At 48.3% G+C, this 18,680-nt stretch overlaps 1 protein-coding gene across 4 annotated transcripts in view; it reads right to left on the minus strand.

The window, feature by feature from the left end:
- Positions 1 to 464: 464 nt before the first annotated feature.
- The window catches only part of LOC135056984 (zinc finger protein 436-like), a 76,196-nt gene continuing 57,980 nt past the window's right edge, over positions 465 to 18,680 (minus strand). For 3 of the 4 annotated variants that reach the window (XM_063962811.1, XM_063962812.1, XM_063962809.1), the window contains 2 exons: positions 14,854 to 15,346; positions 465 to 2,510 (listed from right to left, as the gene is read on the minus strand). In XM_063962811.1, the coding sequence (XP_063818881.1) occupies positions 1,405 to 2,510; positions 14,854 to 15,346 (1,599 nt within the window). In that variant the 3' untranslated portion in view covers positions 465 to 1,404. The remainder of the gene's footprint in view (positions 2,511 to 14,853; positions 15,347 to 18,680) is intronic. The other variant, XM_063962813.1, reaches the window with a different exon arrangement.

The raw sequence follows: 18,680 nt of genomic DNA on the forward strand, positions 1-18,680 counted from the left end.
AATCGGATTCAAGTCTGGGCCACTCAAGGACATTCACAGAGTTGTCCCGAAGCCACTCCTTTGATATCTTGGCTGTGTGCTTAGGGTCGCTGACCTGCTGAAAGATGAACCGTCGCCCCAGTCTGAGGTCAAGAGCGCTCTGGAGCAGATTTTCATTCAGGATGTCTCTGTACATTGCTGCATTCATCTTTTCCTCTATCCTGACTAGTCTCCCAATTCCTGCTGCTGAAAAACATCCCCACAGTATGATGCTGCCACCACGTTGAACTCATACTTGCCTACCTGACCCCCTCCATGAGGGAGAAAATGCTCTGTTCCTGGACTTTCCTGGTAATGTATGATTGCCATCACCTGTGGTGAAACACCTTTCTTATCAATTAACTAGCTCACCACAGGTGATGGCAATCCTACATTACCAGGAAAGTCCAGGAACAGAGCATTTTCTCCCTCATGGAGAGGGTCAGGTAGGCAAGTATGGTTTAACTGTAGGGATGGTATTGGCCAGGTGTTGAGCGGTGCCTGGTTTCCTCCAAACATAACGCCTGGCATTCACGCCAAAGAGTTCAATCTTTGTCTCATCAGACCAGAGAATTTTGGCAAACTCCAGGCGGGCTGCCATGTGCTTTTTACTAAGGAGTGGCTTCCATCTGGCCACTCTACCATACGGTCCTGATTGGTGAATTGCTGCAGAGATGGTTGTCCTTCTGGAAGGTTCTCCTCTCTCCACAGAGGAATGCTGTAGCTCTGACAGAGTGACCATCGGGTTCTTGGTCACCTCCCTGACTAGGGCCCTGCTCCCCCGATCGCTTAGTTTAGACGGCCAGCCAGCTCTAGGAAGAGTCATGGTGGTTCTGAACTTCTTCCATTTACAGATGATGGGGCCACTGTGCTCACTGGGACCTTCAAAGCAACAGATATTTTTCTGTACCCTTTCCCAGATTAGTAGCTCGAGACAATCCTGTCTCGGAGGTCTACAGACAATTCCATTAACTTCATTCTTGGTTTGTGCTCAGACATACACTGTCAAGTGTGGGACCTTATATAGACAGGTGTGTGCATTTCCAAATCATGTCCAATCAACTGAACCACAGGTGGACTCCAATTAAGCTGTAGGAACATCTCAAGGATGTTCAGTGTAAACAGGATGCACCTGAGCTCAATTTTGAGCTTCATAGCAAAGGCTGTGAATACTTATGTACATGTGATTTCTTAGTTTCTTATTTTTAATAAATTAAAAAAAACTCACAAAATGTGGAAAAAGCGAAGCGCTGTGAATATTTTCCGGATGCACTGTATGTTTAGTTTCTAATTAAGATTAATATAATCAATAGAGTGATGCTATAATCCTGTTTCATATCCATTAGTTCAAAGAAATTGCTTATGACTGCTGTGGATTTTCTGATATCAGAACACAAGGTGATTTTGGTGTAAAACATTTCCCACACTCAGAACATGGAAACGGTTTCTTGTGTGAGTTCTCTGATGTATAGTAAGATAAGGTTTACGTGTAAAGCATTTCCCACACTCAGAACATGGAAATGGTTTCTCACCTGTGTGAGTTTTCAGATGTGTAACAAGAGCTGATTTGTCTGAAAAACATTTCCCACACTCAGGGCACGGAAATGGCTTCTCACCTGTGTGAGTTCTCAAATGTTTAACAAGATCTGATTTCTCTGTACACCGCTTCCCACACTCAGAGCATGAAAACGGCTTCTCTCCTGTATGAAGTCTCCGATGTACAATAAGGCTTGATTTACACGTGTAACCTTTCCCACACTCAGAACATAAAAATGGTTTCTCACCTGTGTGAGTTCTCTGATGCTTAGTAAGATCGGATTTCTGTTTAAAACATTTCCCACACAGAGGACATGGAAACGAATTCTCACCTGTGTGTGTTTTGTAATGTTTAACAAGAGACGATTTTTCTGTAAAACATTTCCCACACTCAGTACATCTAAATGGCTTCTCACCTGTGTGAAGTCTCTGATGTTTAACAAGCCCCGATTTACGTGTGAAGTATTTTCCGCACTCAGAACATGGAAATGGTTTGTCACCCGGGTGACTTCCCTGGTGCATATCAAGTCCAGATTTACGTGTAAAACATTTCCCAAATTCAGGACATGAAAAAAGTCTGTCACCCTTGTGACTGCTGTGATGTCTCACAAGATCTGTTTTACTTGTAAAACAGTTCCCACACTCAGGACATGGAAATGGTTTCTCACCTGTGTGAGTCCTCTCATGTGTAACAAAGTTTGACTGATGTAAACAACTGTTACCAGAATTAGAACAGGAAGTTATTGTATCACCTGCATGAGGTAAGTTACCAGGAGGACATGCCTCATGATTAGAGGGATTATATGACATATTTGCACCGTAGAATGCTGGATATATATTTAGGGTAATAGGGTATTCTTCTTGAGAATTTTTTGTGATGATGTTATCTTCTATCACCACATCTGGAGATAAACCGAGATATCCGTTAATGTCACTGCTGCATTTGAGTCCACCTGCTGAAAAGAAAATATATGTAAGGAAACAGACATCTTGTTTTACACCGACGAGCAGATTATAGCGTCCCAAAAATATTTTATAATCATTAAGTGCCACAGGGTGAACGCAAATGCAGACAAAAACTAGATATAAATACAAAGCGTAAATACAATGTACAACTGTACACCATCACATGACTGCAAACACAAAGAGCCAAAGAATATTGCAGTAAAACCACAGACAAGTACTAGGGGAAAGGATAGAGCAATTCTGTCATGAATACAGAGTTTTGGAGATCTGGATCCAGTCCCTAGCTAGCTTAGTAGGAGAAAAGCTGACGCTGGGGACCTTGATGAAACTCCTGCTCCTCTGGGCTTAACCTAGATGAGTGGCATAGCTTCTGTGGGTACCGAAGGCCTGAGATACGAAACCCAGAATTGGAGTCTGAACCAGAGAAATCAGGACTGGAAACAGTCATGGGACACTCAGGACTGGGACCTGAACACAGGTGCACAGACCTTGAACCTGCTACATGGAACCCAGAGCTGGAATGAACAACAGGTGACTTGGAACTGGCACCAGACTGTTGACGGTAGATATTGCAGTCAGGAACAGAGCACTTGGTAATGCTAGTAGGAGATACTGCTAGAGATACTGCTGTCAGGAACATAGAAGATGGTAATGCTGGTAGGAGATACTGCTGTCAGTAACAGAGAAGATGGTAATGCTGGTAGGAGATACTGCCATCACGGACACAGTACAGATTGTGGGATTACAATTCTGATGTTTACATTTATCAGGTTTCTTAGACGTAGTAGTGGGATCTACATCATCATCGATTTGTAGAATCATCTTAATAGCCTCCACTAGGTCAGGGACATCAACTTGCGTTGTAGTTTCCTCGTCAGAAGCAGCTGTATCAGTGTCTGACGGGTCAGTATATTCCCCATCCTCATCAGAAGTATCATCTGAGATATTAGTGGATTATGAGGAGGCGGCCCGCTTAGATGACCCCTTGACCGCAGAGGGACGTGGAGTAGGTTTTTGTCTAACCAAAGATTGATTCAATTGTTTTATCTGGGTAGACAGAGTATCCGCACAGGGCGGAATTACCATAGTGACAATATGTGGCTGCAATGGCACAGGAGGTCCCATAGGGCGTGCCACAAGCATATTAAGCATATTTGAGAATGCCACCCAAGGTGGCTACAGGAGCAGTGGGCAGACTGGGAGATGTATGACATATATTACACAGATCATCCTTCAAAACTCCCCCCTGCATGATGTAGGAGCGTCCACGGATTTCCAGCCCTTTGTGGTAGACATTATGGTGAATGTAACCTTAGAGCGTAATAGTACGATATAGCCAGACAAATAAAATACCTGCAAATAAATCCCCTATTTATGTGGCAGAAAATGCAAAACACAAGAAGAGAAAAAATGCGGTATGAGGTGAATAAAATAAACAGTAAAATACACTTAACTGTAAATACTGCGCAGCACTTTATAATACACTGACAGTTAAATCCACACAGCAAACACAGGCACACACAGTCACAGTGACAATGCAGATAACGAGATTTATGGTAAGAATTTACCATTGTTAAATCTCTTTCTGCGAGGTACACTGGGCTCCACAGGAAATTACATTGGGGTGTAGAGTAGGATCTTGATACGAGGCACAAACAGGCCTAAAGCTTTGACCTTCTTCCCAGAATGCCTAGCGCCGCCTCCTCTATAACCCTGCCTCCGTGCACAGGAGCTCAGTTTTTGTTAACCAGTCCAATGTAGTAGCAGGCAAAAGAGACGACAACTGTTAGTAGCCACAGACCACACATTCTCACGACAGGAAAAAGTGTCAGCGGCTGATACCATACCAACCCAAAGAAGCTAAGTGCGTCAGGGAGGGCGCCTTGTGGAGCCCAGTGTACCTCACAGAAAGAGATTTAACAACGGTAAGTTCTTACCATAAATCTCGTTTTCTGCTGCGGGTACACTGGGCTCCACAAGGATTCACATCGGGGATGTCCTAAAGCAGTTCCTTATGGGAGGGGATGCACTGTAGCGGGCACAAGAACCCGGCGTCCAAAGGAAGCATCCTGGGTAGGCGGAAGTATCGAAGGCATAGAACCTTATGAACGTGTTCACTGAGGACCACGTAGCCGCCTTGCACAATTGTTCAAGGGTCGCACCACAGCGGGCCGCCCAAGAAGGTCCAACCGACCGTGTAGAATGGGCCTTTATGGTAACAGGAGCTGGAAGGCAAGCCTGTACATAAGCATGTGCAATCACCATTCTAATCCATCTGGCCCGGGTCTGCTTGTGAGCAGGCCAGCCACGTTTGTGAAAACCAAAACAGCACAAAGAGAGAATCCGACTTCCTGATGGAGGCAGTTCTCTTCACGTAGATATGGAGAGCCCGTACCACATCCAAAGACCGCTCTTTGGAAGACAATTCAGGAGAGGCAAAAGCCGAAACCGCAATCTCCTGATTAAGGTGGAAAGAAGACATCACCTTAGGTAAATACCTGGGACGTGTTCTAAGAACCGCCCGATCACGGTGAAAAATCAGTCATGGTGACCTACAAGACAAGGCACCCAAATCTGACACCCTTCTAGCAGAGGCAATAGCCAGCAGAAACAATACCTTAAGAGAAAGCCACTTAAGGTCTGCAGATTCAAAAGGCTCAAACGGAGACCCTTGCAACGCCTCCAAAACTACGACAAGTCCCAAGGGGCCATAGGCGGGATATTTGGAGGCTGAATCCGCAACACACCCTGAGTGAACGTTTGTAAATCAGGTAAAGTCGCAATTTTTCTCTGGAACCAAACCGACAAGGCAGAAATATGAACCTTGATGGAGGCCAAATGAAGGCCCAAGTCCAGGCCCTGTTGTAGAAAGGCCAAAAGTTTGGCCGTATTAAACTTGAAAGCGTCATAATTGTTAGATGCGCACCAAGCAAAGTAAGAATTCCAGACCCTATGGTAAATCCGAGCAGAAGCCGGTTTCCGGGCCTTCAACATGGTTTGAATGACTGCCTCAGAAAATCCTTTGGCCCTCAAGACAGAAGCTTCAAGAGCCACGCCGTCAAAGCCAACCGGGCTAAATCCTGATATACACAGGGGCCCTGAACGAGGAGATCTGGGCGCTGTGGAAGTAGAAGAGGGCACTCTATCGAGAGACCATGAAGGTCTGAGAACCAATGCCGTCTGGGCCACGCGGAAGCGATCAGAAGTAGGATTCCTCCTTCTTGCTTGAACTTCTTTATTACTCTGGGCAGCAGTGACACCGGAGTTCCATGGAATTGCCAGTGCGTCCACGAACACTGCTTGAGGATCCCTTGTCCTTGCTCTGAAGACCGGAACCTTGTGATTGTGTCGAGACGCCATCAGGTCCACATCTGGAAGGCCCCACCTGTCCATGAGGAGTTGAAACACTTCTGGATGGAGGCTCCACTCTCCGGCGTGTACGTCCTGACGACCGAGAAAGTCCGCTTCCCAGTTTAGGACCCCCGGAATGAACACGGCCGATATGGCTGGCAGATAGCGTTCTGCCGACTAAAGAATCCCTCATTGCCATGCGGCTTCGAGTGCCGCCTTGATGATTGATGTATGCCACCGTGGTGGCATTGTCAGACTGTAATTGAACAGGTCAGTTCTGTATAAAATGCTGGGCCAAGTTCAGAGCATTGAACACCGCCCGCAGTTCCAGAATGTTTATCGGGAGGAGAGACTCTTCCTTGGTCCACCGACCCTGAAGGGAATGTTGCTCCAGCACCACGCCCCAACCACTCAGATTGGCATCCGTCATCAGAAGGACCCAGTTGGAGATCCATAAGGGACGACCCCTGCTCAATCATTGGTCCTGAAGCCACCAGCTCAGTGACAGACGGACCTCCGGAGACAGACGGATCATTTGAGACCTGATCCGGTGAGGCAGGCCATCCCACTTGGCAAGAATTAGCTTCTGCAGAGGGCGGGAATGGAATTGAGAATACTCCACCATGTCGAAAGCCGACACCATTAGACCTAGCACTTGCATTGCCGAATGTATCGACACTTGCGGACGAGATAGGACGCATTGAATCCTGTCCTGAAGCTTCAGGACTTTCTCCTGAGACAAGAACAACCGCTGGTTGTGAATGTCCAACAACACCCCCAGGTGCACCATGCTCTGAGCAAGGACCAGGGAAGATTTCTTCCAGTTGATGAGCTTGCAGAAACTGGATAGTCAGATCCAGATGGCGTAGGAGAATTTCTGGGTAATTTGCCAGGATCAACAAGTCGTCCAGGTACGGTAGGATCCTGACCCCTTGACGACGGAGTACAGCCGTCACTACCGCCATAACCTAGGTGAAAACTTGCAGAGCTGTGGTCAAACCAAAAGGTAACGGACGAAATTGGTAATGGAGGTTGACGACCGCAAACCTCAGGTATTGCTGATGCGACACTGCAATGGGAGAATGCAGGTAAGCATCCTGTATGTCCAGGGAGACCATGTAATCCCCAGGTTCCAATGCCAGAACAATAGAGCGAAGAGTTTCCATACGAAACTTGGAGACCCTCACAAATTCAAGGACTTGAGATTGAGAATGGGCCGGGAGGACTCATTCGGTTTCGGGACTAGGGACAGCGGTGAATAGTACCCCTTGCCTCTCTGAGCCAGAGGCACCTGTACTACCACTCCTGTCCAGGAGGGACTGTACCACTGAATGAAGAGTTTTTGCCTTCACCTGATCCGAAGGGATACCTGTCAAGCAAAATCGATGAGGGGGACAATTCTTGAAGGATACGGCGTAACCTTGAGTGACGACTTCCCGTACCCAGGCATTGGAAGTGGTCTTCAACCATTCCTGGGTAAACCCTAGAAGTCGGCCCCCCACCCTGGGATCCCCCAGAGGGAGGCCTGCCCCGTGATGCGGCAGGCTTGTCAGTTTTGGAAGCAGGCTGACGGGCAGCCCAGGCCCGTTTGGGTTTGGAGTTATTGGGTTTGGAAGTGCACACCTGTTTCGGGTACGCCTGACCTTTTACTTTCCCTGGAGGATGAAAGGAGCGAAAGGGAGTACTCTTAGCCTTCGGCACCGAAGGTGCAGTACTAGGTAGACATGCTGTTTTAGCAGAAGCTAAGTCAGCTACTATTTTGTTGAGGTCTTCTTCGAAAAGAATGTCTCCCTTAAAAGGGAGTACCTCCAGGGTTTTCTTAAGAGTCCAGATCCACAGACCAGGACCGTAACCAGAGAATCCGGTGAGCCAAAATGGACGTAGTAAAAGATTTGGCCGCCAGAATACCGGCATCAGGAGCCACCTCCTTAATATAATGAGACGCTGTGAATATATAGGACAGACATTGCCCAGCATGATCAGAAGCGTTGGAAGGCAATTCCGCCTCCAGCTCCTGAGCCCACGCTTCTACGGCCTCTGCAATGGTGGGCCTATGCGCAGCACCAGTTAGGGTGTAAATTACCTTTAAACAACCCTCCACATGTTTATCCGTCGGTTCTTTCAGAGACATGACGGTAGTTACCGGCAGAGCTGAGGATGCCAACTGCGAATCCACTGGCGGGGGTGTCTCACAATTTTTACTTAGCTCCGCCGTGTGGGAATAGCGAGCCAGCATCTTCTTGTGAGGCGTGAATTTCTTTCCTGGATTCTCCCAAGATTCCTGACGTATATCAAGTAAATGGTCAGAGTGAGGTAAAACTTGTTTAACCACTTTCTGACGTTTAAACCTGCCCGTTTTTTTAGGGGCAGCATCAGGCTCCGGGTCATCAGTAATTTGAAGAATGAGCCTGATAGCCTCCAACAAGTCATGGACATCCACCTGTGAAACAGATTCCCCATCAGAAGCATCGGGATCAGAATCTGTGGGGTCAGTATAAACGCCATCCTCATAAGATGAGGTGTCTGGGACGATGGTGGACTGTGAGGAAGTAATTGCCCGCTTAGAGGACCCCTTGGTCTTAGGCGGGCGAGGGTTAGACTTCTGAGTAGTCAGTGATTGGTTCAATTGCTGTAACTGAGCGGACAGTTGATCTGCCCATGGTGGTTGTACTGGCACAGGAGGTCCCATAGGGGCGTTAGTCTAGTTACCAGCGTATTCAATAGCGTGGAGAAGGTAGCCCAAGGTGGGTCATTTTGAACCCCTGTTGCTACAGTACCACTTGGGGGTAAGGATCCCCCAGAACCTGAACCCTCAGCTGCTATGTTTTCCTCAAATTTGTCTGCAGCGTCACTACCACGCAATGTGGGATCAGTCCCAGCTCCGTTGCCCTTTCTAGCTGACATATCCGAAAGCTCAATGCAAGGCAACACAGTACAATATCAGCAGCACAATACCTGACAAGAACCCCCGTGTAGTGTATCAGCACAAACAGGGAATTCAAGAGGTATATGGTGACTTAAAATCACAGAGAAAAATACACACTGAGTATACCCTGTGAACTACCTATATTAAATGATAAACCTGACGCACTTAGCCCCCTCACGTTATAGAATATAGGGATAGCAATCTGAGTGAGATACATGAAATGGAGGTCACACAGCAGCTATATGCACACACAGAGTCACATTGTACAATGCAGAAATTATGACATGCAATAAAACTGCACTGGACTCGCAATACAGAATAGTACTATGTATAGCTATACACTCAATAGATATAACAATGCACAGTAAAGACTGGATGTTTATCACAGGGTACCTGTACTATATAACCCTGACTAAATGCACTCTCTCTCAACTAACACTGTCAGCAGACATGTAGAATACTTCAGTGTCCTTTAAAATGCACAGCGCTGACATGCAGGCGGCTTTACAGAGGAGGATTTGCCCAAACAGTCCCAGGATCAGCTCAGCGTGTCCTAAAGGCGCCCAAACGCTGACAGGGTGTGAGGGAGAGATGCAGTTCCAGGGCGGGAACATTTACTCTAAATGGCGCCCTGAGGCTGGGGGAGGGGCTACAGGTCAAAGCCTTATCCCCCTGCTGGACTTAACCACCGGGTACTGTGGGCTTATATAAACGGTTTATGAGAAAAAAACCGACCTGTGCCCTTACCCTGGTGGTCTAGTGGGGCCCCTGTACTACCACAGTGTCCACGCCAGCACACGCAGCCTGCCTCCCACCGGCCGCGCGGGATCGCGATTTACAGTGGGTCCCGCCGGGGGGGACCCACTTAACTCCTCCCTGAGTGCGGCCACGTGATCCAGGGGTCCAGCGGTCGTGTGTGTGACTAACTGGAAGAAAACCGGAGCCTCCACTGTAGGTACCCGGCAACCAGGGCGCGGGAGTGTACAGCGCCGCTGGGGAGGTGATGGAGCTGCAGCAGGAGATGTCTGACTGACATCTAACACAAACAGTGTCTCTGCTGCAGCCCTTGAAATCTTTATTTTTCTTTAAAAGCTTTTTCTCAGGGCTTCTGGAGCAGCTCCCCTGTTGTATGCCTGCTTACTGCATGGCACAAACTACAAAACAGAGCCCCTGTGCCTGGAGGCGGGGTTATAGAGGAGGCGGCGCTAGGCATTCTGGGAAGAAGGTCAAAGCTTTGAGCCTGTTGGTGCCTCGGATCAAGATCCTACTCTACACCCCAATGTCATTCCCTGTGGAGCCCAGAGTCTCTGTCAGGGAGTGAGGGAGAGTGTGAAGCAACACCCAGTGGAACACCAGCAGTAGATGGCACCCGAGCTGGGGGAGGGGCTACAGGTCAAGCACCTTATCCCCTATCTATGCTGGTCCTCACCACCTGGTACTATGGAGCCTTATTAAATTGGATAATGTATTATCCGACCTGTGCTCCCCTGCTCTGGTGGATATAGTGGGGTCCCTGCTCAGCCACAGTGTCCACGCCAGCGTCGCGGTCCGTCTCCTTAGACCGTGACCGGAATGTGATTTAATGGCGGGTCCCGCCTGGGGGACACTCTTACCTCCTCCCTGAGAAGCAGCCACGCGATCCAGGAGAGCATCTGAGGTGGTGTGCCTAGGAACCTCCGCCGCAAGTACCCGGGAACAGAGACAGCGGGATTATGCAACGCCGCTGGGGAGGTGATGGAGCCGCAGCACAGTATGTTACACTGACGTATGAAGTGCTGCAGCCCTTGAAGTCTTCTAAATAGCTTTTTCAGGGCTGCCTAGCGCAGTTCCCCTGTTAAGTGACCTGCTTATGCAGGCACCAGGGGGTTATATAGAGGAGGCCCCGCAATGCATCCTGGGACAGTCTAAACTAAGCTTTAGCATGTTGATGCCTCAGGATCAAGATCCATCGCTACACCCCTATGTATTCCCTGTGGAACACAGTGTACTCCACTGAAGAAAAAGTAATTTTTTAGACAAATGGAGAAGGAGAGAATCGGTATTACAGGAATCCAGGTACCAACATTACAACCGATACGAACCACTATCTGGAACCCCAAAAAGGGCAAGAGATACAGACCAAGAGGGCGACTAGGAGGAAAGAAAAACGAAAAACCAGCAGTTTCATTGAAACCAAAAGAGGTTTTAAAACTCTCCTCAATACCATCGCAACAGAGATACTATCTAACGGGATGAATTTTACACCCACATCTCAGCCCAATTTCTTTGAGCTCTTCATTGAACTCAATAGATTTGTGAGAGGGTTATGCAGGAAAAGGTTCTGCGCAGCTACCGACAGGCATCGAGATATGAATATTGTTGTTCTGCTTGACCCTAACAGATCAGTCTGGTTTGAATATTTTGAATGATCTACTACTAGGAACGCAGATCCTGATGATCTGTCTAATGGCTATGGTACCCTCTTTTTGATACTAACACTGCATCCAAAAATAGATTAAAAAACAAATCCCAATTTTTTCCTATTCAACATAAAAAGTAGTGCTATAGAAACATTCTATAATACTACTTTGGAAGAGTTCCGCCTCTTATGCGACTCTAAAATACATCCCTGTTTGGTTTCATTTAAGACCGGAGGAGAGGAAAGCATTTAAAACTCTCTCTCTCTAGGTGACCCCTCCCTGACCATCAAGCCGGCAGATAAGGAAGGAGGGGTGGTAGTAGGGAGGCCAATCCCGGGCCGTTTTTTCAATCCCGGGATTCGGGATTGAAAAACGATCAATCCCGGGATTACAGTAGGGATTAGAGAAAATTGTAGGGAGCAGCGCTGGAGGGAGTGTGTAGGTAGCGGTGCGGGAGGTAGGGAGGGTGTAGGTAGCGGTGCGGGAGGTAGGGAGGGTGTAGTAGGTAGCGGTGCGGGACTCAGTCAGGACAGAGGGTGTAGGTCGCAGCAGGGAGGGAGGAAGGCTGCACGGAGGGAGAGAGGGTGGGTGTAAGTAATAGTACTTACTATTAGACGGGCGGCAACCATTAAAACACTGAACGCGGCGGCATTTCAAATGAAGCGCCGGCAGCCAGCCAACCAGAGCTGGCGGACCGGCAGCCAATCAGGGAAGCGGCCGCAGCAGTCGCTCCTGATTGGCTGCCGCTGCAGCTTCCCCGATTGGCTGCCGGTCCGTCAGCCCTGATTGGCTGGCGGCCGGCGCTCCATTTGAAGTGCTGCGCGCGTTCTACTTGTTCATGGCTGCTGCCCGCCTAAATGAGTAAGTATTATTACTTACACACCAACCCTCCTGCCGCCGCGCATGCGCAGAATAATCCCGTGAATCCCGGCATTTCTGGGCCCAAATCCCGGGATCCCACCGATCCCGGGATTGGCCTCCCTAGGTGGTAGTACAAAGCACTGATGATTAAGTGAAGGAAGCCAAGCGTCAATTGTCGGATAGAATCTTCTTTAGACCCTTAAAGCATGATCCTACTGCGGAATATCAATTAGCACCCAAAGACCTATTGCAAACGGTCATTACAGATGGTGTCCTTACACGAGATGAGTTTGACTTCCTCTACCCCCTCCACCCCATCACCCCCAATTACTATCACCTTCCCAAGATTCACAAAACACTTCAGAATTTCCCAAGGTATCCTATTATTTCTGGTATGGAGGGTCTTGCTTCTAATCTGTATTTTTATGTTGATTGCTATTTGCAGCCACACACTTCCTCTCTGAGATCACACATCTGTGATACATCAGAGTTCATCAAGTTAATTGAGGGCTTGGAGTGGGACCCCCGATACCTCTTGGTTACATGCGATGTCCAAGCAGTGTGTACGAACATCCCGCGTGATGCTGTTGGGCTTGGACCTGGACTAAGACAAGAACATCTGAGAGAGGAAGCGTCACTTTATTTAGTAGGCCATCTCTTTTATTCTTTCTCACAATTATTTTTTGTTTGATCACTGTCACTATCTTCAGGTCTTCGGTACTGCGATGGGGACCAGGTTTGCAAACATCTATATGGGTGACCTTGAGAGCACCCTAATCTGGGAAGGTCCCTACACTGCGAACCTAGTCCTCTATGGTCGCTATATGGACCACCTATTCATCATTTGGAATGGGGAACGTTTCTTCAGTAAATAATTTTGAGGACTATATCAATAACAACACATATGGGCTATCTCTCAAACACACACATCAGCCGTCTCGTATTCATTTTCTTGATGTTACGGCAGAGGATATGGTTATAGTCGAATCTTGTAAGAAACTGGTTGTTGTATGTAGCTTCATACCCTACTCAAGCAATCACAACAAGACCTGGATCAACAATGTACCTAAAAGTCAACTGTTTCGTGTAAGAAGGAATTGCACCTCTGAAAACACGTACAGAGAACAAGCAGACAAACTGGTTGCCTCTTTTGAAGAGCAAGACTAGATCCCTAGAATATTTCAGGGGCTGATCTAATACTTCTCTGGGATAGTTAGATCCAAGATGGTCACTTACAAACAGAAACCCCTTGAGCGCGAGAATAAAAATATTTCAGACACTGCCGGTAAACAGGAAAAACTGACCGAGCAAGATAAATAAAGACTAGAGTCTCTCCTTTACATCTAAATACAATGTGGCGGCCAGGAAAGTCCCGAACATTATAAAGATAAATGATAGGCTCTTCTTTGTGCCAATCTAGATAAAATGACCTCCATTGTTTTCAAAAAGGCCAGACATGTGAAAAACTTTTTGGCTCCCCAGCTTTTTTAAGGGAATACCAAAACATGAAAAAGTGCCCAAAGAACCTTAGTAGGACCTAAGGTCCTTGGTTTCTATAGATGATTACTTAATTAGATTGCAAACTATAAAGCATTTAGCACAATTAGAATTGAACAAAGAGCAAATATTTATAAAACATTGGAATAACATGTAACTAAACCACATTACCCAGCAGAAAGTATAGACCCGGCCACAGATGCAGATAAAACAGTTACATCAGACCACTCCATAGAAAATACTTTTGGCTAGTTACACTTTCCAAGCATACACAGTGCCCAGCCGGCATCACAGGACCGGAGTCCTCCTAAGCCAGAAACCATCCCAGACATCACCCTTACACACCGCCCAGCCAGCATCACAGGACCGAAGTCCTCCTAAGCCAACGACCCTCCCAGACATCGCCCTTACACACCGCCCAGCCGGCATCACAGGACCGAAGTACTCCTAAGCCAACGACCCTCCCAGACATCGCCCAGCCGGCATCACAGGACCGGAATCCTCCTAAGCCAGCGACCCTCCCAGCCATCACCCTTACACACCGCCCAGCCGGCATCACAGGACCGAAGTCCTCCTAAGCCAACGACCCTCCCAGACATCGCCCTTACACACCGCCCAGTTGGAATCACAGGACTGCAATCCTTCTAAGCCAACGACCCTCCCAGACATCACCCTTACACACCGCCCAGCCGGCATCACAGGACCAGAGTCCTCCTAAGCCAACGACCCTCCCAGACATCACCCTTACCCACCGCCCAGCGAGCATCACAGGACCAGAGTCCTCCTAAGCCAACAACCCTCCCAGACATCGCCCTTACACACCGCCCAGCCGGCATCACAGGACCGGAAACCTCCTAAGCCAGCGACCCTTCCAGACATTGCCCTTACACACCGCCCAGCCGGCATCACAGGACCGGAGTCCTTCCAAGCCAACGACCCTTCCAGACATCATCCTTACACACCTCCCAGCTACGCATTTAGGTAGCATTAGCATAGACAAGGAAAGATACAGAAGTGGTCCCAACCGGTATCCAAGCACAGAGACAGCAGAGGAGCTACAGTGTAATGATTGGTGTATGCCTATAGTGACATATCCAAGACTGTGGGGTTTGTCTCAGTATGTTAGATTGGTGGAATTACCTAATTTTGCATACCAGCGTTATTGGATATTGAGAAGTAAATATGTAGTTATTATGAAACAAGGAATAAAATGATTAATATCACATGTGGTAGCACACAGCGAGGATTATGTGTCATATATCAGCTAATTTACATGTAGAGTCATGAATAATTACTCACCTGGAGTGATATCTGTAGGGATTTCCTGCTCACACTGCTGATCACCCCTTTCACATCTCTCTTCTTCTCCCTCTGTATCTTCTGCCTTCATATCAGTCACATACGTCTCATCTTCTCCCTCTATATCTTCTGCCTTCATATCAGTCACATACGTCTCATCTTCTCCCTCTGTATCTTCTGCCGTCATATCAGTCACATACGTCTCTTCTTCTCCCTCTATATCTTCTGTCTTTATATCAGTCCCATACATCTCTTCTTCTTCCTCTAGATCTTCTGCCTTCATATCAGTAACATACGTCTCTTCTTCTCCCTCTACATCTTCTACCTTCATATCAGTCACATACGTCTCTTCTTCTCCATCTATATCTTCTGCCTTCATATCAGTCACATACGTCTCTTCTTCTCCCTCTATATCTTCTGCCTTCGTATCAGTCACATACGTCTCTTCTTCTTCCTCTAGATCTTCTGTCTTAAAATCAGTTGGACCTTCATGCTATTTAAACACCCAAAATAAAATAACACTAAAAATGAGTTTTATGGTAAGAACTTACCTTTGTTAAAACTCTTTCTGCAAGGTACACTGGGCTCCACAAGGAATGGACAATAGGGTGTAGAGTAGGATCTTGATTGGAGGCACCAACAGGCTCAAAGCTTTGACTGTTCCCAGAATGCATGGCGCCGCCTCCTATATCACCCTGCCTCCCTGCACAGGATCTCAGTTAACCACTCCAATGCAGTAGCAAGAAGAGAGACGACAACGGTTAGTAGCCACAACACCACATTCTCACGACAGGAGACGTGTCAGCGGCTAATGCCATACCAACCCAAAGAAGCTAACTGCGTCAGGGTGGGCGCCTTGTGGAGCCCAGTGTACCTCGCAGAAAGTTTTAAAAAAGGTAAGTTCTTACCATAAAACTCGTTTTCTGCTGCGGGGTACACTGGGCTCCACAAGGAATGGACAATGGGGATGTCCTAAAGCAGTTCCTTATGGGAGGGGACGCACTGTAGCGAGCACAAGAACCCGGCGTCCAAAGGAAGCATCCTGGGAAGCGGCAGTATCGAAGGCATAGAACCTTATGAACGTATTCACAGAGGACCACGTAGCCGCCTTGCACAATAGTTCAAGGGTCGCACCACGTTGGGCCGCCCAAGAAGGTCCAACAGACCGAGTAGAATGGGCCTTAATGTGATCAGGAGCAGAGAGACCAGCCTTCACAAAAAGCATGTGCAATCACCATTCTAATCCATCTGGCCAGAGTTTGCTTGTGAGCAGGCCAGCCACGTTTGTGAAACCCAAACACAATAAAAAAAGAATCAGATTTCCTAATAGGAGCAGCTCTCTTCACATAGATACGGAGAGCCCGTACCACATCCAAAGACCGCTCTTTGGGAGACAGATCAGGAGAAACAAGTGCCGGAACTACAATCTCTTGGTTAAGGTGGAACGAAAAAACCACCTTAGGTAGATAGCCGGGACGAGTCCTAAGAACCGCCCGGTCACGGTGAAAAATCAGATATGGGGAGCTACAGGACAAAGCACCCAAATCCGACACACGTCTAGCTGAAGCAATAGCCAGCAGAAACACCACCTTAAGGGAAAGCCACTTAATGTCAGCTGAACCAAGAGGTTCAAACGGAGACTCTTGCAACGCCTCCAAAACCACCGACAAGTCCCAAGGAGCCGCAGGCGGGACATAGGGAGGTTGGATACGCAACACACCCTGAGTAAAGGTATGCACATCAGGTAAGGTCGCAATTTTTCTCTGAAACCACACCAACAAGGCAGATATTTGAACCTTGAGGGAGGCCAGACGCAGGCCTAATTCCAGGCCCTGCTGAAGAAAGGCCAACAACTTGGCTATACTAAATTTGGAAGCGTCATAATCGTTAGATGCGCACTAAACAAAGTAAGAACGCCAGACCCTATAGTAAATCCGAGCCGAAGCCGGTTTCCGGACCCGCAACATTGTTTGAATGACCGCCTCAGAAAACCCTTTAGCCCTTAAGACGGAAGCTTCAAGAGCCACGCCGTCAAAGACAGCCGGGCTAGGTCCTGGTAGACACAGGGACCCTGAACGAGGAGGTCTGGGCGTTGTGGAAGTAGAATTGGACGCTCTGACAATAGGCCTTGCAGGTCTGAGAACCAGTGCCGTCTGGGCCACGCTGGAGCTATTAGAAGCAGAATTCCTTTTTCTTGCTTGAACTTCCGAAATACCCTGGGCAGGAGGGACACCGGAGGGAACACGTACGGCAGCCGAAACCTCCACGGTACCGCCAGCGCATCCACAAATGCTGCTTGAGGATCCCTTGTCCTTGCTCCGAAGACCGGAACCTTGTGATTGTGTCGAGACGCCATCAGATCTACGTCTGGAAGGCCCCACCTTTCCACTAGGAGTTGAAACTTCTGGATGGAGGCCCCACTTGCCGGCATGTACGTCCTGACGACTGAGAAAGTCCGCTTCCCAATTCAGGACTCCCGTAATGAATATTGCCGATATGGCCGGTAGATGGCGTTCTGTCCACTGTAGAATCCGTGAGACTAGGCGGCTTCGAGTGCCGCCTTGATGATTTATGTAAGCAACTGTGGTGGAGGTGTCCAACTGTACTTGAACAGGACGGTTCTGAATTAAATGCTGGGCTAGGTTCAAGGCACTGAAGACCGCCCGCAACTCCAGAATATTGATCGAGAGGAGGGACTCCTCCTTGGTCCACCGCCCCTGAAGGGAGTGTTGCTCCAGCACTGCGCCCCAACCTCTTAGACTGGCATCTGTCGTCAACAGGACCCAGTTGGATATCCAGAACGGACGGCCCCTGCACAGTTGTTGGTCCCGGAGCCACCAGAGCAGCGACAGACGGACCTCCGGAGTCAATGAGATCATTTGAGACCTGATCCGGTGTGTAAAGACTTGCGGAGCCGTTGTTAAACCAAAAAGATAACGCCCGAAACAGGTAAAGGCAGTTGCCAATCGCAAACCTCAGGTATTGCTGATGAGACACTGCTATAGGAATATGCAGGTAAGCATCCTGTATATCCAGGGAGACCATGAAGACCCAGGTTCCAAGGCCAGAACTATAGAGCGAAGGGTTTCCATCCGGAACTTGGAAACCTTCACAAACCTGTTCAATGCCTTGAGGTTGAGAATGGGCCGGGAGGACACATTCGGTTTCGGGACTAGAAACAGCGGAGAATAGTACCCCCGGCCCCTCTGAGCCAGGGGCACCTGTACTATGACTCCTGTATCCAGGAAGGTCTGTATCACCGAATGTAGAGTGTTTGCCTTTGTATTGTCCAACGGGACATCTGTCTGGCAAAATCGATGAGGGGGTCTGTTTTTGAAGGCTATGGCGTAACCTCGAGTGACGACTTCCCGTACCCAGGCATCTGAAGTGGTCTTCAACTATTCCTGGGTATACCCTAGAAGCCGGCCCCCCACCCTGGGATCCCCCAGAGGAGGGCCCGTCATGTGGCAGGCTCATCAGTCTTGGAAGCTGGCTGACGGGTCGCTCAGGCTCTTTTGGGCTTGGGCTTACCAGGTTTGGAAGTGCACACTTGACCTTTTGCTTTACCTGAAGGACGAAAGGGGCAAAAGGAAGTACCTTTAGCCTTCGACACAGAAGGAGCAGTACTTGGCAGACAGGCAGTTTTGGCAGTAGCCAAGTCAGCCACAATCTTATTTAAATCCTCCCCAAACAGAATATCTCCCTTAAAAGGGAGTACCTCCAGGGTTTTTCTAGAGTCCAGATCCACAGACCAGGATCTCAGCCACAATAACCGGCGAGCCAGGACTGACGTAGTAGAGGCCTTGGCTGCTAGGATACCGGCATCA

The sequence above is a fragment of the Pseudophryne corroboree genome, chromosome 3, assembly GCF_028390025.1.
Source record: "Pseudophryne corroboree isolate aPseCor3 chromosome 3, aPseCor3.hap2, whole genome shotgun sequence".
In the NCBI taxonomy this organism is placed as follows: domain Eukaryota; kingdom Metazoa; phylum Chordata; class Amphibia; order Anura; family Myobatrachidae; genus Pseudophryne; species Pseudophryne corroboree.